The sequence below is a fragment of the Telmatherina bonti genome (assembly GCF_933228915.1).
Source record: "Telmatherina bonti genome assembly, chromosome: 5".
NCBI classification, from domain to species: Eukaryota; Metazoa; Chordata; class Actinopteri; order Atheriniformes; family Telmatherinidae; genus Telmatherina; species Telmatherina bonti.
In genome coordinates this window covers 17,160,791-17,187,854 of record NC_136623.1, presented here as the reverse complement: position 1 = coordinate 17,187,854, position 27,064 = coordinate 17,160,791, and the positions used below count along the sequence as shown (strand labels likewise).

At 38.1% G+C, this 27,064-nt stretch overlaps 1 protein-coding gene across 1 annotated transcript; it reads left to right on the top strand.

The window, feature by feature from the left end:
- Window positions 1–132: 132 nt before the first annotated feature.
- On the top strand, window positions 133–27,064 carry bcl3 (BCL3 transcription coactivator; the record flags this gene model as incomplete). Its single annotated transcript, XM_079241042.1, has 9 exons — window positions 133–625; window positions 1,262–1,382; window positions 14,367–14,475; window positions 23,323–23,530; window positions 25,539–25,627; window positions 25,740–25,817; window positions 26,183–26,350; window positions 26,828–26,922; window positions 27,049–27,064. The coding sequence occupies 9 exons, from the start codon at window positions 133–135 to the stop codon at window positions 27,062–27,064; spliced, it is 1,377 nt and encodes a 458-aa protein (XP_079097168.1).

Here is a 27,064-nt window from a genome sequence, read left to right as displayed (position 1 = left end):
TGATTTCAGATATGGGGATCGCCCACAGTTGGTCACTTTGCTTTGACAGGTTCAGCTTAAACCTTCCCTGAACGTTGAGAGGTTGTGCATCCGCGTACTCACCTGAAACTTCTTCAATTGATGCCGAGGATCATGACCATGAACGGGGACTACCAGACGGCTCCCAGTGCGCCGCTGGATTTGACAACGCGCAAGAGCGCCGGGTCCAGGACTCCGGACTACAATGTTTGCAAAAATGACGCGCGTGTAACTGGCGGCTCACCCGCACCTCCTGCAAGCACGGGGACCGGCAGCTCGGAACCGCACTGCCCCTCGGCCAGAACCGCACCGGGCGCAGAAACCAGTGCGTCTCGCAAACGGTCAGCGGACACATCTTCCTCCAAGCTTCCCTTTAGGAAACGCCCGATTCCCGTCGAACCTGAGACACAGAGGCCGTCACCGGCTCCCCCGGTGGGCTTAGGACGCCGCTCTCCCGCAGAAAACACGGACTGCACATTGCGGGAAAGTTTAGCGGGACGTTCGGAGAGAGCCGCAACAGTAGCGCCAGTGACCCCCAGACAGATCCAAGAAGCAGGGCAGAATCCAGAGAGCTATCCCTGGTGCTTAGTGCCCCCTCTTCATTACGGTAAGCTGCTGGTCAATAGGATCATTAGTAAAATGTCGATATGATTATGCTTTTTCCCTCATATAAATCAGTACTTGTTCTAATTTTAATCTCTTTACGTGAAAAGAAAGAAACAATATATATATATATATATATATATATATATATATATATATATATATATATATATATATATATATATATATATATATATATATATTTATTTTAAATTTTAATAATGGGAAAATAATAACATAACAGTTTTGTATTATGACACAGTCTATCGTGCTATTGAAATGAGCTATCAAAGCACATTGCTATTTTGACTTTTAAAATGACAGCAGATTGCATTTTTTGCTCACTAACTGCTAACTTGTGTGTTAAGTCAGAGATGATGCAGCAGCAGCAGCAGGTGCTGAGAAAATGTCCAGTCAGCTATTCTGCATCCCTGTCCTCACCCAACAAACAGAAGTAGCTTACTAGGTCAACTCATAACTGAAGTGTACACAGTCTCACACAAACACTGCACTCAGCGTAGCCCACTTCCTTGTTGCAAAAAAAAAAAGACTCACACGTCATCACTTGTCCTTTTATCTTTTCTTGCTCTCACTCTGTTCTTTTTTCTGCTTTGCTGATTCTGCATCTTTCTCTGCTCAGGTCACTACCCAGTATACTACCTGCCTCCAGTCTCAGAGCTTTGCTACCCACTGGTTCACCAAACCGACAACCCGCGGGCTGAAATCTCGCTGGCTACACATCAAGATGAAGATGGAGACACGTATGTTGCATTTAATCTGAACTGGAAGTTATGGTTTGACTTTGGAGTGTTCACTGCACATTTATTGTGCTCATATCCATCTACATCAAAGTCACAGTGTTTATGGTAGACTTAGAACGTTACAATGATTCATCCACCTCTTGAGTTTACCTAATAATAGAATTTCACTCCGATTGCAGTGATGAGAGTCAAAACCTGGCGTCCGAATAGATTTAAAATCCTGACACATACATTTTTCTGAACATGCATACAAAGCCTGAGTGTTTCTGATCAGTCATATTTAAAGAATCTGGGATTATATTTCAGATTTTGGAAATGTTAAAGATTAAGTTGCTTTGAAGGACAAATATATAGCTTCAATTTACAATTTACAAATAGGCCTTCGCAACATCTTACGACATGAAAGACAACCCCCTGTGGGGGACTGTCTGTCATGTCAATTAAACTGCTCATATGGCTCAAATACAGGCAAGGCTGTCACCATTTTTATTAGCTACACCCAACAGGGAAAGTTTGGAGACAGCAAAAAGTCACAAATGGAACTGTGCAGATTTCCGCAGAACTTTGTGGGAATTGCCACAAAGAGGAGGAAACACAGGTACAGTCAACATTAAGGAAACTACTAACAAATACTAACACAGTGCATGTGAGTCTAATAAGACACGTGCAGCTCATAAGAAGCTGTGTCTGTGGATTCCTGATGAAAACCCCTTTATAATTGCCAGACAAATACGGTACCAGCAGCTGAAATAATCAACACCAGTCACGCATAGTACATGCCATCATACAGCTCAGCAGACAGCTGAGCCGAAAAGACAGCTGAATATCTTGACTTTAAGGTTTAACTTGCAGTTTTTAGATACGTTAATGTTTATTGACAATAGTTTTCAGTTTCCTGAGTCATTGCAACAATTTTAACTGCAAAATCACCTGGTGAATTTTGACTGCAGAGTTCTTCAAAGGTCCAAAGATTTAAGTCATTCTGACATTTTTAGTCAAATATTTATTAATATTAGAAACATCTAAATTAACTTTGCACCCATAGTAACGCCAAATGGTTTATAATAGTCTCAGAATGAGGACCAGCTTTCTTTTGGGGGAATTTTCCTCCTGAAAATGAGATGATTTGGCAGAGCATCTTCTTATGCGTTGGATTCTTGGAGGCTTCCCCAGGAGACGATTGAATCGTAAACACGCATGACTTGGTGTTACAGCAATAAGGAAGCTATGGCAACTCGTAAACAATAACAAACTTTTGAGAAACAGCAGGACAAGACTTGAAATCCAGCCGTACACGTCTGAGCCAGAATTAAATCCAGAATACGAAGGTGAACGGCATGATAAACTGCAAAAGAGGTTACACCAGTATGTCACTGTATGCTAAATACACTCATTACCTGCAACATTATGCCATCTTTTACTTCCCCACTATTTACGTATATTTTAGTATTCTAGTGAAATGGCTACTTCCTGTTGCACATTAAACATATGTGTCACTGCAAAGTATTATTATTTACCTTGGCTGGTCTTTAGCTGAGTGCACATGTTATGTTTATACTCAAATACATACATACATACATACGCTTAATGCTGAAGTGCATAACATGCTCGTCTAGCTGGAGTACCCTGCCTGTGGAATTTGACCATACAAAAAAATCTTGGAACTATGTTTTGACCAGGTTGTTCAAAAACGTCTCACAAGTAAGGATTGGGGACTGCTGGACTTAAATTCTTTCTGCACTAAGATACTAAACACATTGGACTTGATGTTCAAGGTGATAATAAATTGCTTTAACACTTCAAATAAGCCAGAAAACACGGGAAATCATGCACATGGGCTCTTAAATCCCCTGTCCCTTTTCATTAGATATTTCTCCTGATTCTCTAAATTGTTTAAAGATGTTATATTTTTAAATAAGGAAATCCCCAAATTCTTCACAATTGTACATAAAAAACAACATTAATCTTAAAATGATGACTTCTTTGCACCATCATTTTCCACATAGTGGCAAAGCTCTCCTTTATTTTTTACTTCTAGAAGTCTCAGCTGTGGATGGCCTCGTGCTTTTTTTTCTTTTCTTTTTGGCTTGATTATGAACAGCAAGTTCCAACATACTGAAACCAATGGCAACGTAAAAAAAAAAGAAGCAAATTAGAAGATATATCAACTTCTAAGAACAGAAACAATACTGCCTCTAGACTTCATACTTGTACGTCTAAATCTGATGAAAACTGAAAACCTAGAAGGGTCCTGCCAAGAATTCAGTGCCAGTGATTCACTGAGGTGGACCCAAGCAAAACTAGACTCAACACAGAACCATCTGACCTCATAAACCACACTTTTGCTGTTGCACAACCTGGTTGCAGCAAGGTTCACTTTTCATCTCAGTTTATTTGTTGTGATCTCAGTGACTCACCTGGCTCTCTCTGTGTTGAGCAGGCACACTAAGTACCTTCCACCCTTTTTGCACCCTATACAGCCAAATATTTTACTGCTGCGTCAAGCAAAGGTAACACACTCAGTGTTAATCACAAAAGATTTATTAAATTCCAGTGGAGATTGTAATCTACTACAAAGCTATATGTCACTGCCAGAATGAATATATGCTACATCTATAGCTAGTGTTTATATATGTGTTGAACAGTCTACAGCTAACATATGACTAGTCTCCAGGCGTGGTGTTAGGCTGAGGGTGTTGGGAATGATACTGCTCACAGGGCATTGATTCTCGACATAGCATAAATGCAAATATCAAACTTTAACGCATGATTACTTTACTTTGTGTGCAAGCTCGGCTCAGCACCTGCCCACACACTAGCTAAAATGACAATCATGTGACTGAAAGCAAACTATGTCCAAGAATTAAATGACACTTTGATGTTGCAGTTTCAAAAAGTATCAGCATCATTTGCATCCACTCTAAACAAACCAAACTTGTGATGACTGACATTTCTCAGAGTTGTCAGTCTCGTGACATGCCACAGCTGTTCATGGTCTCAGATTTACCTAAGACGCATGTGCCCTGATCACATAGTGGCAAGAAAATAAGAAAACAGTTTTCTGGGCTTCTAAACAGACTTTACACAAATAATGTTCTTATTTCTGTACCTGCAAAAGTTGTGTTAATGTTTTTTTTTCCTCCTTAACCTGGTAATATATTTCCCAATATTATTTCTCCCTGGATGATCTTATAATTATGGGTTACGACTGAGGTAAAACACTTAAAGCAAAGTGTATGTGAATATATAATGGGACCCTTGCTAGCGGTGTGGTGCCTGCAGTACTTGCTACTTTGTGGTTTTATGAAAGTTTGTACGAATTCTACAGAAAGAGTCTCATTCCCCTGTCCTTTTTTCTCAGACTGTATGCATACGATTGTGTGTGCGTGTGAGCACAATGTGAGTGATGGCGCTCACGCCCGCTCTTACGTCAATGAGCCCCTTTAGTTTCGGGAAAACCAGTGAGAGCTCGGTCTTGAACATGATTGTGGTTTTTCTCAGGTGTCTGTCTCTCTCTCTCTCTTTTCTTCTCTGTGTTTTTAAATGAATGGGCTGAAAAAACCCAAACATCCGCTCCCCGCTTCCTCATTTACTGCTTTCTTTCTATCAGCTTCTGCTCTCTTTCCCCGTCTCTTTCTCCTTTTCTGTTGTGTGCCACATTGTAATTTGCACCTGCAATGTGAAAATGTGGTGATTTACTTTACTAGCAAACTCCATCTTTTGCTTTCAGTCTGACTTATTCAGTGAGAGTAATACTCCAAATTTAAACTAATTTGGCCGCATGCTAAATGACTGTAGAATCATGATATCGCTACAGTGAATTTCAGGGATCAACGTAATCCGCATGTATCATCCTAGGATTTAATGTCTAAATATTTCTGCAAACATATTTTACTGATGGCCATCAGTGAGTCATGCTCAATAAGTAAACGCGATTAATTGTGCAAGTATCCTGGCTTAACTCGCGGTTTATCGAGTTGTAATCACATATTTTTCTAACTGTTTCTAATTGTACCATCATAGTATATTTAGCATGTTTTTAGTACTCCTCTAAGCAGTCAGCAATTATAGAAAAAGGCACTTTAGTTACTTGTTGTATTTACTCACCAGAGGTAGAATGAGTTTACACAACACATACGTGTGCACCCACCCACCCACACACACACACACACACACACACACACACACACACACACACACACACACACACTCTCTCTCTCATACCACTTCTGACAGCCTCACCTACATTTAGAAACACATTATAAACAATAATAAATTACCTGCAGTGTTTTTGAACCGTTACCAACTTTCAACTTGTAGAATTATCAGTACATCTCAAAGCTATCCATCGAAGTCTGTCTGTAGAGGAGGAGTTGGAAGGTGGCTCCTAGAATCAGCTGTGCTCACACAGCATGTGATATTTGAGATGCAACATACTATGGTGGTAACTCACTTTACCTTGACAGTGGATAAAAAACGGCCTTAACCTTGACCATCTTGCAGAGCTTCAAAGCTGAATTTTCTGTCTCTTCCTGTTATCCTTAATTTTTCTACAGGAATTTATTTTGCACATATCCAGCCTGACAGGAATCGGGGATCGAAATGTTTGTCAAGCTTCTTTTCTCTGAATGGAGAAATCTGAACAGTTTAGATGCTCTATAAATTAACGAGCTTATAAAAAATGGAAGATTGATTTCAAGCAGCAGGAAATCAAAACCAACCCAGAGATATCAAACACCAAGGCAGGAAGTAACTAAATACATTTACTGTACCAGTTCAGTTTTAGATATATTGGTACTTGAATTAATTGTGTATCTATGTGCGTTATGTGATGAACTGGCAAGCTGCCTAATGTGTATCCTGACTCTCAGCAAATGGCAGATAGGCCCGCTTAACCTTGCACTGGAATATGAATGCAAATTAATAGATGTGCTTGAATTTATCTTTTTTATGCTACGTCATCATTCTGCTCTGCTAAATCCATCCATTTCCTATTCCTGCTAAATCCAGTTCAGGGTTTTATGCACTTTTGTTCTCTCCTCGAGAATGTCAGAGGATCTGCGATTCCACACGTGCGCTGGGAGAACATGTAAACTTCACACAGAAAAGCCCCGGCAAAGGTTTATTTCAGGAAATGTCTTTTTTTGTGTGGTAACGCTAACCACCACACCACAATGTGGACTCACATCGCTACGTCTCTAGGGGAAACGGTCCACTTCATATATTTTCCAGTTTTAGTTACCTATTTCTTTGTCAAATAAATGCTACAAAGTGAATAGTATGAAAGATTTCAAGCTAAAAATCCACTGTTGTGTGGCCTGACTGAATGACTTGCTTATCAAAAGCAAAAATCTTGAGAAGGAGGCAGAAAGTGTGGGAGAATTTAGGATATTTTCAGCTGGGGTAGCGTCCCTACGTCAGTTTGCTGTTTAATAAATGAGTGATGCATTAGAGATGGGTGGTATTTTACAGGCTGTAAACTTTTATCTGAGCATGACATGGTGATTGTTGTTGATATTCTCCAGCTCTGTTATTATGACCCTGGTATTACCTGCTGTCAAAGCTTCATTGAACGTTGTTGTGGTTCTTTGCTGTTCTGTTGAATCTACGATCAGCGCAAACATAAAGCTAATTGTTCTTCCAATCTTAAATACATACAAAGTCCTACAAAGGGCTTACCTGGAATCATAGATTAAATATTAACTAATATCATATGCTGTGGTTAACTGATAGATGTCAAATTTAATACTTGAGCTGCTTGGCTATACTATTCTGAACACATATCTTGTCCTAATCTGCCCTTGTCTAACTCAGAAACAACTGTAAACTGGACCAGTGAGAAACGTTTTATGATCAGGTTTAATGCTGACGAGGTGACTTTTGACTTAATCAGTCATCAGTCTGTTTATCTGGTTGTAAATTATGTGATTGCAGCTGTTATACTTCTTGTTTACATATTGATGTCTGAGATCTTTGTTCACAACTCCATTTGAGGTGGGCGTCATGTTTGTTTTTGAATTTGCTGTTGAACACTTCTCGTTTTTATTGTATTTATGCATCCTTGTATTTATGTTAAACTGGCATCTAAATTATTGGCTGGCACAATGACACAATTGTGTTTATATTAACATAATATGGTGATATAGTTATAGGAGTCCTGGTGTTATGTTTCTGCTTAAAGCTGGGATAGATAATGTTGGGGAGCTAGCAAGATGTGAAAGTAGCACCCTGTCTTGGCTCCTCCCCCTCTGGTTTTGCTGCTTGTGTGATGCAAAGGCTTTTATATTACCTCTGTCAAGGAGGTTATGTTTTTACCAGCCTTTATCTGTTTGTCTGTTTGTGTTCCATATTTTTTTATTGTTCATGATTACAAAATGTATAGACTACTATCAGGACAAGGAACCACGTCACCTAGAGTTAAAAAAAAAAGATGTCTCTGAGCAAGATTATCTACCCCAGCTTTAATCTTTGGATGAGACTAGGAGAAAGAAAAGAACTGGACTCATGGCTTGTAGCCTGTGTGTGTGTTTGTGTGTGTGTTTGTGTGTGTGCGTGTGCACTTGCATGTAGGCATATGTCTTCATTATATGAGTTGGGGTGGCCTGGTATGACTCCCAGCATGGTTTTTTGTGTGTGTCTGTCTGTGCCTTGGGATTTTTACTTTAAATCTGCAGAACTTCCCATACTGACAACTTCTGCAAATGTAATGTAGTTAAAGTCATGGTGTCATAATTCATCTTCTATATGTATATATACATGAATATATATATGATATACATGAATATATATATATATATATATATATATATATATATATATATATATATATATATATATGTATATATATATATATATATATATATATATGTATATATATATATATATATATATGTATATATATATATATATATATATATATATGTATATATATATGTATATATATATATATATATATATATATATATATATATATATATATGTATATATATATGTATATATATATATATGTATATATATATATATATATATATATATGTATATATATATGTATATATATATATATGTATATATATATGTATATATATATATATGTATATATATATGTATATATATATATATATATATATATGTATATATATATGTATATATATATATATGTATATATATATGTATATATATATATGTATATATATATATATGTATATATATATGTATGTATATATATATATATATGTATATATATATGTATGTATATATATATATATATGTATATATATGTATATGTATAGATAGATAGATAGATAGATATAGATATATCTAACATTTGTTGCCACTGAATTTCCCATAAAAGTGCAGTAAAAGCATTACAAGGCTTTTGTCAGTTCAACTAAATAGTGAATTCAATTCAGTTTAATTTGTATTTTGCCAATTCACAACATCCCAGGCCACTTTACAGACAATTTAATTCAAGCCAATCCATTGTCATCCAGTCAGTTCATACAAGCCATTCATTCATTCCTTATCCTAACCACTTAGGGTTATGAAGGGTTGCAGGGAAGCTGGAGCCTATCCCAACAGTCTTTGGACAAAAGGCAGGGTACACCCTGGACAGCACGCCAGTCCATCGCAGTCATACAAGCCAATTCAGAATAAATAACAGCTACGGTAAGAAAAATCTTGACTTTAATTCAAACCCACATCTTCAGCACGCATGGGCGACAGTGGAAAGGAGAAAAACTCCCTTATCAACAGGAAGGAAAACCTCTGGCAGAACCCGGCTCAGGGAGGATGGCTACCTCCACCTGTTGGGGTGAAGAGGATGGTAAAGAGAGACCAACAGGCACTGCGAGCTTTAGCCAGTGTGACCTGCTGAGAGAGGAGAAATGCAATTAAATGGCGATGATACTGTCTAACATTTATACATGGAAAACAACAAGCCAAGAGATGAAAATGGAAGTAGTGAGTACTGGAAGGGTGTCTGCCTCCCTGACTCAAACTGAGAGCTGGTTCCGTAAGGGAGGAGGCCTGATAGACAAATGCTATGCCTCTCATCTACTTGCAGAGACTCCCAGAACCACAAGAAAAGAGGCATGAGATCTTCTTTGAGTGTAGTACTTTTTTCTCTGTGGACACCCCAAGAAAATGGTGTGACCACTATATAGGGCAGTAGTGTGGACATTATGACACAGCCATAGAGTGTTTAATTTTCGTATTTGCAAAGATGAAAGATCTGACACATTTTGTTTATGGCTGCGATAGCACAAAGTCAAATTCTGTAGCTTCTTGTCTTGACCCAAGGTGTTACCCTACAACACAACTCTCAACCTTCAGACTATCATAGCAGGAATATCAGATGTCTGATGCTGTTCGAACCATTTATCTGGGAGTCAGGAGCACACCCAGACAAAACCATCATGAAATAGCCGGAATAAATCTAGGCTGAGACCTCACGGGCATATCTGGTATTGATGCTTTTAAAACGATGTGTACACAAGAGTTTAGCCCTGTTCTACTTTGACACTCCTGCTTCATTATCAATGCTCTATCGTTGGCCACGTTTACATTAGAGTTTCAATCCCTCTTTAATTTTGAATAAAAGTTAATTCCGCTTTAAACTGATGAAAAATGACCATGTAAACACCTTATTACGAATTAAGTCAATTCATAATTAAACCTAATTCAGAAGTTAGTGTCTGGTTTATTCGCAATTTCAATCCGAACTGATTAGTTTCTCTGTCATGTAAACCTTCGTTCCGCTCTGAGTTCATTCAGATTGTTCTGGACATGCTTGTTACCTTGTCCAGTCCGGATGATGCACATATTCCGCACGTTGTTTTGCCTTCTGTCTTTGGTAGTCTATCTTTCTTCTCCTCTTCAGATGCTGATAAAAATGAAGTAGTATGCTTGTGTTGAGCTGGTACTTCAAAATTATAATCAAAATAGGGGCAAAACTGGTACTTATGTACTTTTCCATGTTACAACCAAAAAGACGAGAAGCAGGAAGCGAACTTTGTTTATTTCTGGTCGACGCCAATGTATCACGTCTGCCCTCTGTCCAATCAGAACCCTTCCCAACCCGCGGATCTAAAGCAGAATTAAGTAAGGACGTCTTTCATGTAAACCTCCATTTGGAATTATTATTTCCATGTAAACTCGTAGGAGAATACTATTAATTCGGAATTATTTCATTCAGAATTATTAAATCAGAATTAATAAAACATAATCTAACCGTACAGACTGTAAAACTTTAGAAAGGGCCAAACCCATTGATGGTAATCATCAAAGATTTTTTTGTTGCTAAGTACTTTGACTTCAAGGTATTAACATTATGTTTTCCCAGAGGAATTATAACCGAATGAAGGATGAAATGAGACAAATTTAACTGGGTACCAATTTGAGTGAGACATTGGTCCACATCGTGTCCTCACATTCTGTCTTATCAAACAGACCCACATCTCTTCTGCCAGCTCCATCTTTTATAGACAGTCTGCAGTAATGTCTTCTGTAGGTGACTGCACATATTCACAAAAAGTAACTCGATTGTGTGGTGTAATCTTGAACGTTATTTGGAGGAATTATCTGCAAGGTGTGTAAAGTGCTGAATTTAGACTCCCTCACTCATTTCCATTAACAGCAGTGGTTAAACTGACTTCAACTGAGTCAGTTTGGTCTTGGTTGACATGACAGAAACCACACATGAAACAATACAAGAAGCTAGGAGGTGAAAAACTCAGGACTTTTAATCAAATATAAATACAAAAGCAGTTTGAAGCAGGAATCCAAATGCTCACGCGAACAGACTCGTATCAAGATGAGTGGTCATGACAATGACTGGTGAAAACCAGAGGTAATTCAAAGCATTGCTGTAATCAGCAAGGCCATCAACGAATGATCAATAAGGCTAAGGTAATTACTGTCAAAGTATGTCCTTATTGTGCAAAAGACTCATCTCTGGTGACACAACATATCCTCCATCTGGCCTGTTTACCATCATCCAATCCTTAACCATCATATCAGAGTGATCACAATTATTTCTAAAGCATTATTTCAAGTTATTTCTGACTTTGAGATTCTACATGTCAATTATTGTAATTCTGTTTTCTGTAAATACTGTAAACATACAATTTAGGTAGATTAGTGGTAATCATGCCACATCATCCATGAACATGTGTGCTTTGACAGCAGAGCTTCAAAGACGACCTTATTGTTAACAATGATAAATCCACTGGAGCAACAGAACTAGGCGCATCAATGTAGATTTTATTTCTATTAACCCCAAATCACTGAACTTCTTACTTACTCAAGTTTACACAGATGTTTTTCCCACGTAAAAACTTTTGCTCTGGATATGGTCTAATTGTTTGTGACGTACACAACCGGTTATAGTCATAATTTCTTGTAAACTGGAATGTCAGCTTCCTTTTTGTATACTATTCCCACAAAGGCATCACCTCACTGCTCAGCTGTTTTGCAGACCACAGGATATGTCAGACTTAAGTCTGATCAGTCAGTGTGGCTGCACCCTCACCCTCTATACCAAACAGGATACCGCATACACGCTGCCTCTCAGTTGTATCTTTTTCTCTCAGCTCTTCTCTTTTTCTTTCTCTGTCACTCATATAGTCGGATTATCTGTAACACAGCAAGTTTGGAAGTCCTGCCTGCGTCAGTGCTGCTAGGGTTATCTCTGGCTGTGGTCTGCACCACTTCCAGGAACAAGAAACAGTACAGTTTCATCTTAAGAGAAAAGAGAGTGATGAATACAGATATAAAAAGGTGCATTAGCAGATATAGATATAGTTATTTTGGCAAACTGTTGTTGGCTTTTGTTTTTGTGTTCATCTTTTCACAGCATTTCCATCCAGGCTCATGATGACAAAACCACGTTCAACTGAAACCTGAGCAGCCTGTCACCATACTTTAGTGTCGATAAGCTCATGGCATTACTAGTCACTCCAGTCACGTATTGAGAGACTACCAACAAGGTTGCCTTATTTTTTTTTTCCTTTTTTTTGATGTGGTTTATTATTTGCGTGTACAGTAAACATAACTGGGCCTTCAATCTTGCAGATTTTTTTTTTTCAGTGCTGAGCTCAGTTACTGAAACTGGGATCCTCTGAGTAAAGAACCGTCATTCTCACTCAGTGGACAGAGTTCTGCTTTTCAGTCTGATGTCAGAAGCCAATCCTCCCATTTTTTTTCAGTTGCACTTCCAATTTGCACTGACACGGCAACATTAATTTTATACTCATGCTGCACAGCACAGCTGATGTCTGTCCTCAAGCTTGTACAATCATGATGCATTTGCACAGAAATGCACACACAACTTATATGCACATGTTAAGTCTTTTTTATTTGTCTGAAGTAAAGAGATTGTATATCAACAGTGTATAACAGGGATCACCAACTCCAGACCTCTTGAGCCAGTCTCCTGCAGGTTTTAGATGTTTCTCAACCCACCTGAAGCACATGAACGAGCTGGGAAAAGGCTTGTGCAGAACCTTACAACAAGCTTTTGGAAGCAAGGTGTGATGTAGCAGGGAAACATAAAAAAAAACTGCAGGACATTGCTTCAAGAGGTCTAAAGCTGGTGATTGATGGCTTTAGTATTGTACATTATATCAAATGTTCATTACTTTCAATCACCAAGTGAGGTTAGACACGTTTATTCTTTATTTACACTGTACACAACTGTCGTTGTCATTGTCTCAATTGCTTTCATTGTTAGATAGATAGATAGATAGATAGATAGATAGATAGAGTCCTTCTTTGCAGGGAAGTCTTGCATGTGTATTTGTCAGTGCTTGAACTGTTTTTCTGACCTCATATTTTCTATGAGAGGACTTATAACTAATTCTCAAGAAGTGTCTCTGTTTCCTGTTGTTTAATTACACTGTATCTGTGTTTATGACCTCTCCACAAACCTGCAGAAAGCCCCTGTCAGAAACCAAGCAGCTTTAAATGTAGATTTCAGAACACACCAAGACAGAGGAGAAAGAATGCTGTCTTTTTCAGCAACAACAGGAAGTGACATAAAACAAATCTGGTTCTTACTGGAAGTAGCTTCTTTTGATAGTATGAGAAAGAAAAACGTTTAAAAAAAAAAGTGAAGAAAAGAAAAAAAAGAACTGCTAAAATGCTTTCTACAGCATGCCCTCACCCTGCTCTGTTTCCTGTCTTTCCCTGTCCTGAACTCTGGCCCGTGTTTGTTCTTTTGCCACAAGTATAGACCACAGATAGTGGTTTCCCCTTTAGTCATGATAAGGGTGTGTGATAAGAACATTGTGAGTCATGCTTGTACATCCACCGTACAACTGCCAGTAGGACAGATCAAATAAAATTGACTGCCTCTGTTACCAACTAGTATTCATTCATTTCTGTTTAAATTTAAAAAGGTCTTTAAGTCGACACCAGCGCCTGCCGGCAACTAAATGATATGGAATAGACAACGTCTTCATTACCAGGTTTTACAACTCTGTTTCCAGGATTCAGGTTACATTTTCATCCCTGACCTTGGTGCATCGCCTTCAGTGGGAACATTTGGGGCATCTGGAGTAGAGACTCTGATGGTTATAGGTACTGGGAAGTTTCCCAAAGGATGACATACTTCCAAAGGCTTTTTTTCCCCCATCATATGCTTACTGCAGATAGGAATGTGAAATTAATGCAACAACCAGCCGATTACGAGTACTTTATGAGTTAAAGGCTAACACAGAGAATTGTTCATAGACGTGTACACAAAAAGACCGAAGACTTCTTTTAGACATGTGGACTACGAGATTCCTGCTACCCAAAACTGTTTCATGTTAAAAAGTCACCTTACTTTCCGAGTTACTTCTTTCAATCCTCACCACTCAGTGATGTCAGTGGCTTGTACTAAAACCAGTGGATCACAGCTTATACACTTATTACGATGCTTTTTTTTAAAATTTAGCTTGCACTTCTTAACCACAACTTTTGTGTATTTGTTTGTGTTCATTGCAGAGCTCTTCATATAGCCGTGGTGCAGGGGGAACTGACTATTATCTACAAACTCATTCAGATGTTGCTGTGGGCTCACAAAGGCCTGGACATCTACAACAATCTCCGTCAGGTGAGATAAACACATGACTTGTCTGGTCATAAGTCTGATCTTTAGATTGTTGTTTGCAAATATGGTATATCATTCTGATTTTATTTAAAACACATCTTCCTTTTGATTTGGCAGTTCCTGATTCTCTGAGATGTTTTTTTTTAAAAAATGTTTTTTAGCGCATTATTAAGGTGAATTAAACATTTATTGGAAGACTTCTTCTCCAGTGTCTGCAACATTCAACACATTCTCCTACTTCAAACCTGATAACAGTAACATGGAAGGGAAAGAAACAGGAAGTGCCTTGGTTTCCTCCTTGCTGTAAACCATGTTATCGCACACTCTTACAGTCATGGTGCCTGAGGCTCATTTGGTGGAATTTACCTTTGCTGCTTTCTGTACCTGTGCTTGCAACAAGCCAGCAAGCAATGCACATTCTGGGAAGGGTTATGTGTGCTTTCCAGTGTTCTGTTTTATTTTGTGTATGGTTTTGTAGTAGTCATCTTCCTTATGACAAGGGATTTTTCAGGGTTTGTATTCAGGATTTACCATATTGTGCAATTCAGAGGAGAGAGAGGACTTCTAAGCGCTGTTAAGAATGACTCCTGTTGTGGTTCATGAACACTATGCTCTTAAGTTATGTCTTGCCTTTAAGTGGATAAATATGAAGAGGTTGAAAAATCCCATGATATAAGTGGTTAACTTGTATTAGAGCAGACGTTTTCCACTTTTCATCTTGAATATAGAGCCTGGCTCCATGGAGGGGGGTTTTGGCTCTGCGCACTGATAAAAATCAACAATTAGATCTGAATTGACGCAATATCTTGAGAAAAAAAGTAAATTACAAAAAGTTATGCTATTACTAAGCTGCCTGTTTAGTGGCTTCAACATGAGACACCAGCCACAGTATATTTACTGGAATGTGGAGCAGAAATTGCCTTTGAGTGTTTCCCAATCCAGGGCTGTCCCAACCATGGGCTTTAAGCCGTCACTTCCACGTTCTCTCCCTCTCCCTTTGTTGTCTCAACCTCGGTGCCCTCCTTATCTGCATGTTGCCAGCTGTGTCTTTTTCATCATTTTAACAGAGAAAGCACCTGAGCTGCGTAGAGCCGAAGTTCTCATAGCTGGGGTTTCACACAACACAGGACGCAGCCGCCATGCTTACCAGAAATAATGCTGGTGCTATCATCGGTTGTTCTGTTTCCTTATCGCTGAGGCTTGACACCGTTGGTTTTGTTATATCCTGTCTGCCCTGTGTATGAAATTGCATGTATGCAACACACACAGATGCACACAAGCTGTATTTTTCTCTCCCTCTCTCTCACACACAAGCACACACACACACACACACACACGTATATTTGAATTAATATGCAATTTTGACTAGTGGGGAGATTTACAGGCATAGCTCCCATCACTGTCATTTGCCTACCAGATTGTGTGGTTTTGACTGAATAGCAATAATAATAATAAAAAAAACAAAACACTTGTCTAAATGAAGCCAGGGAACTTCTATTTTTTGGTTTACCAGACAAACCTGGCCATGATTTGCCAGCAACAGTCACAGCGGTCAACTTCCTGAACGTAGAAATTAAAACAGGTTTTTTTGTCCCAATGTTGATGACAAATCCTGAGTTTCTGTGGTTTTGCATGTGGAACTTTTTGACAGAGTGTTACTATCAGTACCGTCATTAAATAACAATGCTAGTGTATGTAGAGCATAATTTGCCTTCCACTATGATGGTTTGAAGACAGCTGTTTGATACTCCCACGCTGGTCATGCTATCAGTGAGGCTACAAAAGCACACACAAAATCTGTCAACTTTCTGTCCCTGCTGTGCCTGCTGACAGTGTCATATGTGGCATTTACATTAGTTGGGTTTGAAGACCATAATCCCTGAGGGTCGCCTACACTAAAATATGCTCTAATGATCATGTGCATTAGATTATACACAGCTATGTATACATGCTATAACTATGATCCAGATAGTAATGTAATACTATTTGCTTGCAGGCTGTGTATGGCATGTTGGTGGTATGCTGTTTTGTTAATTTATTTTTTAGTGTGTGTGTGTGTGTCTGTGTGGGTGTGTGTGTGTACATGTGTGTGTGTGCGCGCATAATCAAGATATCTGTGTGTGTTTGTGTGTGCTTTAGTATCCTCGTTCCGAGAAGTCACATGACACCCCCTCCCCTCCCTGCCTTGAGCTGAGCTGTTTCTCAACATACCTTTTGCTGAGGTTCAGAGGGTAGTTTACAGGGACTTTCCCTTCCTGCGCGTGCTTCACTGTCAGTCTAACTCTCTCCCCATTGTCTCTCTCTTTCTTTTTTTTAAAATCTCTCTATACTTTTTTTTTTTTAAACTGTAGTTCTAAGCAAAGCTGATGAACTGACTTTTATCTTAATAACTGCCAGTAACTCTGATGTAAGAATGTGTGATGTTGTTTTGTGAAGTAGGACTGACGTCACCATCCTGTATTCTCTGCAGAAGAAAAGATTTTTGACTCTTGGTGTTGCATTCCACCTTCCTTGATGCTTGGCACTGCCTACAGCCAGAGGCTGTTTTTCATGCCCATAAACCACCTCTCTGCACAGTGTTTCACCTCATTTATGTTGAGCAGATAATTTTGCAGGAATGCAAGTGTATGGAGGACAGACTCAGGGGAAAGCGAAGGGATTTTCCCTTGTTATCCTGTCTTTTCCCCAGCCTACCCTCTGCTACTTCCGTTTTTCCTCATTCCTCTGTTTCCCCACCCTAATTCCCCCTTTTCTCTCTTTCCCACCCTTCATCTTATCTGTGCTGGATTTTTGTGTACTCACTCTGAAATCCTTTTTCCCAAGTTTGACAATTCTGAGACGTCTATCTTAAAAGCCATAAAAGGCGTGAACAGTGATGTTGTTTTGGGAGTGACCGAACACAGATAACTTTAATATTGCCATGAAAGGCATGAGTAAAATCTCCAGAGAAAACTTAGGGGATGTTGTTTACAAAAAATAAAGAAATTAAAAAAAAGGCCAAATAACAAAGGAGAAAGAAAAGTAGCAAGTGTTCTGTATATGAAATATGTGCAGACTGAAATCAAATTGATGCATGTAGATGTGACTACACCTCCCTTCCCTGTAGAGATTTCCTAAGAAACTTTGTTTCCTGCATAACCTGCGACAGATAAAAAAAAAAGTTTTTTCAATTGAAATGTAAAAAAAAAAAAAAAAAAAAAGTTTACCACATCCTTTGTATCTTTTGCAAAACACCTAATCAGACAAGCACAGTTAGTCATCAGAAGGTGTGTAAGCACTCAAATCTTTTAGTTTCATGCAAGAACATGCATTAAACAACGACTGAAACATTTCCCTTTTGGAAAATCTGTTTCTCCACATTCCTATCATCTGCTCTTCAGAGACACTAAGTCAGTTCTGATTTGGATTCAGTTGTGCATTACGAATCCAAAGTAATCGTTTTCTTGCTTTGTACCATGCTGTGCAACAGTTGGTGGTGATTATGGAAAATTCCAATGAAGAAAAATTTTTGACTGTAGCTTTTATCAGGTATTGTTTGAGTAAAAACTGTTACAACATTTGTTCATATCCACATTTTAAATTAATTTTCTCCATGATCTTGTATTGATCATGGGTAAGACCACTGTGGAAAGTCTTTTTATTCTGAAGCGGTTGAGGTCTTGAATCTGTGGAGGCCAGTGTATGTGTGAAATTGGTGTATCATAGTCTTTGAACTGGTCTTAGACTATTTGAACTGATGCATCCTTTCCTCCCTGCGATGGACTGGCAACCTGTCCAGGATGTATCCTGCCTCTTGCCCAATGATTGCTGGGATAGGCTCCAGCTTCCTTGTGACCCTTGAAAGGACTAAAAAGTTAAGAAAATTATGATGATCAATATTTTCCTTACATATAACCGTGTTGGGATATACATGTGCAATCAAGGATGGGAAAAATGTCAATAAAGCTATAGATATACTAAGAAACCAGCTTTCTTAGTATATTTAGCTAGTCAGATGACCTCAGTTTTTGGCAAATAATGTCTAATCAGTAGATGCAATCAGAGATTACAACCTTGTGCCCACAGGCTTAAACAGTACATGATGGGTATAGCATTTCATTTCCTACTTTTCCTACATCAGTGAACTCACCACAGTGTAACAAAGTAATGCTGAACTTATCAGACTAAATGACCTTTGTTCATTATCCATAGTCCAGTTTACTATGATATGAAGCCTTTTTGTGTGACTAACCTCACTAATAACAATTGATTTGAAGGGTACAGATAGGGATGGGAATTGAAAATGACTTCAGTATGATACAGTCAAGCACATTGTAAATAAATTCCATTCTGAGAGAAGTGTTGAAACTCCTACAGTGGCAGGGACGTATGTTGCCTTACACAATCTTGCTTTCTGTGTTTGCATCGGGTCATGCACAAGCAGAGAAGACATGACATGCAGTTGCGTGACTAAATAAGACAAATAACATCATACTGTTTAGATGTTCAATAAAGGATAAAGATAAATCTTTGTTAAAAGAAAGGTCTAAAGGCAAGTGTGACGTTGTCCTGGTATAATTAGGGAAAACAGCGCTATGTGAGGAGCATTCAGAGGGTTATTGACAAATCATCAACAGCATCCTCGCTTTCCTGGAAGAACCATGAACTTTTAGGTCTCCGTTGTAGGTTTTTATTAGGTTTGCACTGAAGGAAATTATATTCGTTTTTAACTATAATACTGTAATCATAAAGATTTCACTCAGTAGCTGATCAATCAGACTGATCAGCAGCAGATAAAACAGACACAAAAGTTGCCTTTTGCTGATATAAAAGAGTTTCAGTCGATAAAAAAACTCCAATGAGTTTTAAACTGTCTTGTTTTTGTCTACAAAGTCTAGAAGTAGGCTGCAGCACAAAGCTGAGAAAAAAACCCTCCCACACCTGCAGTGTGTGAAAGTTGTGTGGCAGGGCTGATGTGCACCGACTGGGACTTCTAAATGGTTCTTTTAGCCTCACAGTAGTGTAGATTGGCATTTACTCTTGCCTTCTCTCCAGATGCACGTCCCTTGTCACACATGACACGTTGCAGCATACATGTGGTTGACATGGTGCATTGAGAAGATTCCCTTCATAAACTCTGCTAGACATTACTCTGCAGAAACCTAGTTTAGTTGTTTGAGTCACGGTGCACTTCTTAATAATGTGAACATTTATTCTTACAAGGTCAAGCATGATGAACAATACACATGGATACTTGTCTGAATACTGCCTTTCTATGTGATGTAGTCTACAATGTTGGAAATCTAAACAAAATCCTGTGTGGTCAAAATGACTGTGTGTCCAAAACAGAACCTTTGTTCTTTACATAGCCTACTTAATATTAAAACTTGTTTTGATTATATTCACATAGTTTTAGGTAGAGTCAGGGATCAGGAAGGCTTCATTTCATATGACAAAGTTATTGGATGTGCACATTTTAAAACACTCAGAATGACCATTTTCTGAATTTTTGTATTAAATACATCTAAATATACAAAATACAGATTCAGCATTTAGATGTATTTATCACTACAGATTTGAACAGAAGGTGACGTAAAAGTGACTTTCTTAATGAGGTGCTTAAAGCCTTTTTTAAAGGCTGAGGAAAACAATAGGTCATTTAGTGAGGTGATTTATTAAAATAAATATGGTAGAGGATGAGGTTGAAAATGCTGTGTTTACTGTGTTCTTGCTTTACTTCAGGGGTGTCCAAAGTCGGTCCTCGAGGGCCGCTGTCCTGCAGGTTTCCCATGTATTCCTGTTCCAACACATCTAGCTTCCACTAAATGGATCAAACAGCCAATGACGTGCACAACTGATTAAGCTCTACTACTAATTAATTTGAATCAGGTGTGTCTGAGCAGGGATACATAGAAAACCTGCAGGATTCTGGCCCTCGAGGACCGGAGCTGGACACCTCTGCTTTACTTCATGTGAACATCAATAGTTTTTTATAATTAATTACATAATTTTTTCCTTTTCTGACCAGATCTGTAGTTTTGGCTTATCAGTTTGAAAATATTCAACTGAATAATTTTCTTTAAAATGTTTGTGCCGAGTTGACAATGACTCTAAACACTGGTTGTAGTAGTAGACTCTGTTTTAAATGAAAATCTCATTAAGAGAATCACAAAGTCAGCCACTATCACCTTATTATTGGTAAAGGAACTTATCCGTGCTTCCATCTTTAGTTGGCTTGTTTATTGTAACAGTGTTATTACAGTTGTACCTAAAAAATTAATTAAATAAATGCAGTTCATTCACAACTCTGCTGCTCGTCTCCTCACTAAGACCAAACAAATGAAGCAGTCCAGCTCTTAGGTCTTTACATTATCTTTACACTCCATCAAAGGAGAGTTTTTAGGGTTTTGTTGCTGGTCTATAATGCTCAGGGATCACTTGACCCAGTAAAAACCTACCAGACTCCTCAAGTCATCCGAATCTAGTCTTTTATCAGTTCCCAGTGCAAAGTTACACAACAGCAGAATGACTGCAACCACTGTGCAGGGGAAAACACAAATAAGACCAGAAACTATCGTTTTCAAGTTATAGACCGCACCTAAATGTAAGCCGCACCTTCACCGAGCATGCAGCAGCTGTATTTCCTTCTTCAACAGCCACATCAATCACCTTTAACTTGAAGGCTGCATCATATGGATTTCTTTTTGTGTTTTCCATGATGATGGTGTGTTCATGAAGTGCAAAATGGCTCATTAGCCAGTAAAACCCGAATATTAACTGCATCCTTGCTTTAGCTGCAAGATTCAAATAGTGAAAAAACTAGCCTAGCAGCTTGTAACCCAACAATTACGGTAGCACACATGCCAGGCCACTAGTGGACAGTAAAACATCCCAATCTGCGCCAGAAACTCATAAAGAATTCACAAGCGTTACAAGCCAACCGCTAGTTATCTTGCTCATGTAACCTACGCGTTTGCTAATGGCTTTTAAGTTCTAACAGGTTTTTAGATATTTAGATAGCCAGAGAAATCTTTTTAACCTTGTGAACCTGTGTTGTATATTTGTTTCTTCTTAGAAAATTGGACCAGGAATTGATAAGATAATCAGGAAAGACCTGGATCAATAGCCAAAATTGATAATGGCATTGGTATCAATCAGGTCAATTCCCATCCCGAAGCACACAGCTGTTTAGTCTCAGTACCTGGAGTTATTGTTGCATTCTGCATGTGGAATTGTTCTTTCATCATTAAACATGCCATCATTTATTCTGTTGATTTCATTTGATTTGATTTCGCCAAATCTTTAAGTGATCTCTGATTACAACCATTTGATTCCGTCTTCAGACCACATTTCTTTTCTGAACTTGATGGTTCGCTCTTCTTCCAGGTTTCTGTGATGCTTTAACAATTTCACCAGTGTCTTTAGTTGTGGTTTTCCTTTCACGCAATCAAATGTTTTAGACATTTCATGAAAAGAAAAGAAAAAGTAACAAAGCTTCCATGACCACAGCATTTGTCTTATGACATCAGTGTTTTTAGAAGTGAGTAGATACTCACAGCAGCAAGGAATAAATAACTTGTCAGCTGAGGTACATTTGTCATTGCTGTACTTTTCCAGTGGGAGGTTCTTAACTGTTTGCTTAGTTACATCCAGGTGGTGACTTATCTGCTTTTGGCCAGGAACTGTATAATTGTGTGTGTGCATGTGCATTTATGATCCTGTGTGGGTGACTCAGGATTCAGAGAAACAAGAGCTAAACACTTTCATTGACACAATGGAGGAATTCCACAAAGATGCCCCCCACCCCCAACCCCCCAACCCCCCCCCCCCCCCCCCCCCCACTCCCCCTTACTGGACAATTAAATTTTTCATAGAGTCTTTACTGGAACAAGTAAAGACACACACATACACACACACACACAGTTATGCATCAAAAGTGAAACTTGGAACACCAATCTGTTCCTGATTGCTTCAGTTTGTGTGACTTGAATAGCAACTAAAAGGCCCAGATTAAATACTTCCCTTTGTGACCTAATTATAAACTGAAAATTGCTTCATTTTTTTTCTTGCACCATCTTTGACCAAGTTTGATATAATTATCAACAGGAAGATTAATGCTAACCTTGTCCAGAATAACACCCTACAATCTTAAAGAGACAATTAGTAGATTTAATCCAAGGGAAATTGTGAACAAGTTTTCTGGTGCTACAAACACATCCAATTCTTCTCATTCTGAATTTATCACATGCTCCAGTGTACGGGCTGTTGTTGCAGAGTTTACTTCTGTGAAATGTGGTGCAAAGGTCTCATTTGAAAGACTGCTGACAACCACAAATTGCATCTACAGATTAGGTGTGTTTGTGTATATTTAAGAATACACTTGTAAATTAATATGACTTCCTGCAGGTTGTTGTTTTTCTACTTATAGGCCTAAAAATTATGACCTCTTAAGGCTTGGCTCATAGTTTGCTTACTTTAGGCATTGTCATGTTCTTACAGTGCATTCATTGTTTTTACTGTGTGGCTGACCTTTAACCTGTAGAACAGGTTACAGACAAAGCAAGGCATTTCCTTGTGCCAGAATTGGATTAGCTGGGTTCCACAATGAGATGACCATTAGTAGTTAGGAAAATAACTCCACATATTGTTATTTAAAAACAATGACAACTTTATGTGCAAAAAGGTCATGCATGCAATTTTCTTCTTGGATTAATAAATATTTTTTTAATATAATATAATTTAATTTAATTTAATTTAATTTAATTTAATTTACCAAAGCAATGTTCTTTTCAGTTTTTACAGCTTCAGCTTTATTTCATGGCCCTAAATACACTTGTCTAAATTTTTCTTCTCACTGTTTTTCTCCATCAGACTCCCCTTCATCTGGCCGTGATAACCAAGCAGGCAAACATAGTGGAAGTTTTGTTGAAAGCCGGAGCTGACCCCACTGCCTTAGACCGTCATGGCCAGACGGCACTCCATCTCTGCTGTGAATACAACCAACGCGACTGCCTGTCTGTTGTACTTTCTTCTCTTCTCTCCTCTTCCTCTGCATGCCTGGAGATCAGAAATTTTGAGGGTGAGTTCTGGTTTACTGGACACTAATGAAGCCTGCCAATTATTTAGAAATGTTTCCTCTGTTGTGATTTTACTGTGATTAGTTTATTAACAGTAAATAAAAATGCAATCAGAGCCACAAACACAAAGCACCAAAAGATCATTTAAAAATTCTGTCAGTTTTGAATTGGATTGAATTGAATTAGATTAGCATGTTTTTAAAAAGATTAAATGGGAATGTTATATGTGCCGAATCATCTGTTCTTTTAAATGTGTGGGAAGCAAAAAGTATTTTTTCTGAAGTTTTGATAGCAGAATATTTTCATATTCTTGCTAGATAACAGTTGTTCCCCTTATCGGGGTGTTTCATAATGTTCAATAATGCATTTATTGATGGGTCTGGGTTGCAGGGGGCCCAGTTGAGCATCTGTACTGTTTTACTAGAAACATAATTTCCAGAACAGCCGGGAAATTTCTGCAAAAGTTTTGGGATTAATGGTAAGGTAGTAGAGCGGATCTCAACTTTTGAAATATTTGGGGTTAATATTGACAACAGACTGGCTGAGTTATGTGAACCAAATAAGACTAAGAAACTACAGTAAACAATGTTTTTCTAAGGAAATTGTATAAATCAAGATTACAGAGCTGCTTTTTCAAATGTTTTTTGCAGATCTCCTGGAAAGTATTCTGTCTTTTAGTCTATCAGTACTTTTGGTAACGTTAATGTTCAAGATCAGAAAAAAGTGCAACACATGACCACTATATTGGCATGATAGAGTTGAACGGGAAACTGCTGCTTAGCTATAGAATGCGCAGATTTTTTCTTCTGAGGACTGACCAGGTCCTCAGTGGCCCAATTCCTACTCTTTTCCTAAAATTCATGATAGATGAATAGCAGAATTCAGCAGTAAGGTATTCTAAGGGCTTTGTGCCTGCAGCGATTGGCTTATTCAACAGCAGACCTGAAATAAATGTTACACCGTGATCAATTCCTACCACATTTTTACTTCTTCTCCTTTAAGTATATTAGAGGTTATTTATTCTATTTTTAAATATTGTTTATTATTTTTATAGTGTATGTGTTATTGTGTTGTGAGATGTGCAATGACCAAATGAATTTCCTCAGATGGCATAATAATGTTGACTTTGACCTTAAACTTTATTGCAATTTTGTGAGAGGAATTTGTGTCTACTCTTGCCTAACACAAGATTTCCCTTGCTTGAGTCGTGGATTGCTTTAGTCTGATTCACCCCTTCATGATGTATAATAACTTTTCATTCTGAGACACATCTGCACTGAAGGTTTGCCGTTATCATTTTTCTAAACTAAGGCCTGGCTCTTGCTGAAATAACCACAGACCTTACCAGAAGTTTAGTCAACTTGCTGGCAGCAGTCTCTCTACTATTCTTTTTTTTTTTTGTCTTGTCCAGCATTTAAGCAAGCAAAATGATAATATAATATTCTAATACATTCCTCTGCCTTAATAGTTCCTTAACACATCAAAAAACAATTTGAAAATAATTCATACATACCTTTAAAAAAAAAAATTTGCTAACTTTAGCTTTTTTTCCCAAAACAGTTGATACTCAAACTTATCTGACCACAAATCAGGTGTCCACTCTCATTCTGTCCCTCTGAGATGAGCTTGTGCTCCAAGAACATTTTAAGCAAAGTTGTTCATCTTTGCCCTGATAGATGGAGAGTTTGAGATTATATTTTAGATACAAACTCATGCCGCTTTACAGATAAAAGTTGCATTTATTATAATGTCTCCATATAGGGTCTCCAGATCCAGTCTATACAAGCTAAGATTATCCCAGATTTCCTGAATCTTTTCTCCATGTAATGCAGCATTCCTGATTTTAAAAGAGCAGTGTTATTTTTCATCTCACATTGAGATTTAAAGCAAATAATTAATTAAATACTTTAAAGTGATTGATGATTGTAGAATCTTGCCCAACTTTTTAAATATATGAATAAGATGTTTAGAAAAACCTTTTTAAAGTGTTATTTCGGTGTTTTTCCTCAGGTTTAAGTCCCCTTCATTTGGCTGTACTGCAAGGGCATCAGACTTTGGCTAAGATGCTGCTAGATGCAGGAGCTAACATCAATGCCATGGTAAGTGCATGCTGGGCACACTCAGTACTTAATATTTCCAAACATAACTAATTTTATAATATTAGTCTCTGCATTCTTTTCTCATATTGTTTTTTTTCTTTTTTTAAATCAGGACATCAAGAGCGGCCAGAGTCCTCTCATGCTTGCTGTGGAGAGCAATAATACAGACATGGTCCACTTCCTCATTGAGGTAATGAGATTGCGTAGCAGGGAGTAAAGAGGACACAGATAGGGTGTGACTCAGCTTTATTTGGTTTTTTTCTTTACAATTCACAGTAATCATCCTTTTCGGGCTTATAGATAAAACCCTCAAGAACTGGTGTAAAACAGAAACTGTGCTTTAGTTATCAGAAATTTGCAGCTTTGCTCCACATGGGGAGAATCATCTTTCTTCTTTCCATCACCTCTTCTTTAACAGCATTCTCTCATCCTCTATTTCTAATATTAACTCACCATCATGACGCATATCTTTGGCTTCGCTTTTAATGCTCAACTGCATCTTCTCTCTTTTTAGTTTTCCTCTGTGAATCACAATCTCCCATTTCTCTCTTACAGAATAGGTGTGATGTGAACAGCCAATCATACAGTGGGAACACAGCCCTTCACATTGCCTGTGGCCGAGGCCAAGTGGAAACTGTGCGACTGCTGCTAAAGAGTGGAGCTGACAGTAGTCTCAAAAACTACCACAATGATACCCCTGTGATGGTGGCCAAAAACAAGAAAGTGAGTGAGGAGGTCACAGAAATGACAAAAAAATGTGATAGAACTTTCTGAAATCCCTCTCTGGCATTATTGTCTCATCCACTTTATATTGTATTATATGGTAGCTTCTAGAAAAATTCAGTGCAAGAAAGCAATAAACTTTAAGGAGAGAATATTTACTTATTATTGTCCAAACTTTCAGTCTATCACTGTAATGGATGAAGGAAAAATCCCATCTCTTTACTTAAGTTACAAAAGAAAAACTGCAAAGACTTCCAAAATCTAGCAGCCTTTGTTTAGATTATGGCAGTAGGATGAATTGGTTGGAGCAAGAATTTGATTCATAATGTGTAATGCTCCCTCTAGTGGCCAAATCTTCATGATGCAGGATTTTTTACACCTTACTGTATAATTCATTGAAAGTTTGTTGTAATACGCTGCTATGAAACTGACTTTAGGTCATTCAGAAATTGTTTATGGATTTCAAATATTCTTCAGATAGCAGATGTGTTACGAGGGAGAGGCGCCAAACAGATCAGAGTTCAAGATCAACACTCTTTGTCAGTTTCGCCACATGGGAGCAACTCAGAATGGTGAGAACATGCAAACAAGACCAAAAGTAGACAGTATCACAAAGCATACATAAAACATACAACCCACACACACTTCCAAAAAAGACCAAAAGTACTTACTTAGCATACCCTTTGCTTTCTCCTTAGGTTCGCCATCTCCTAG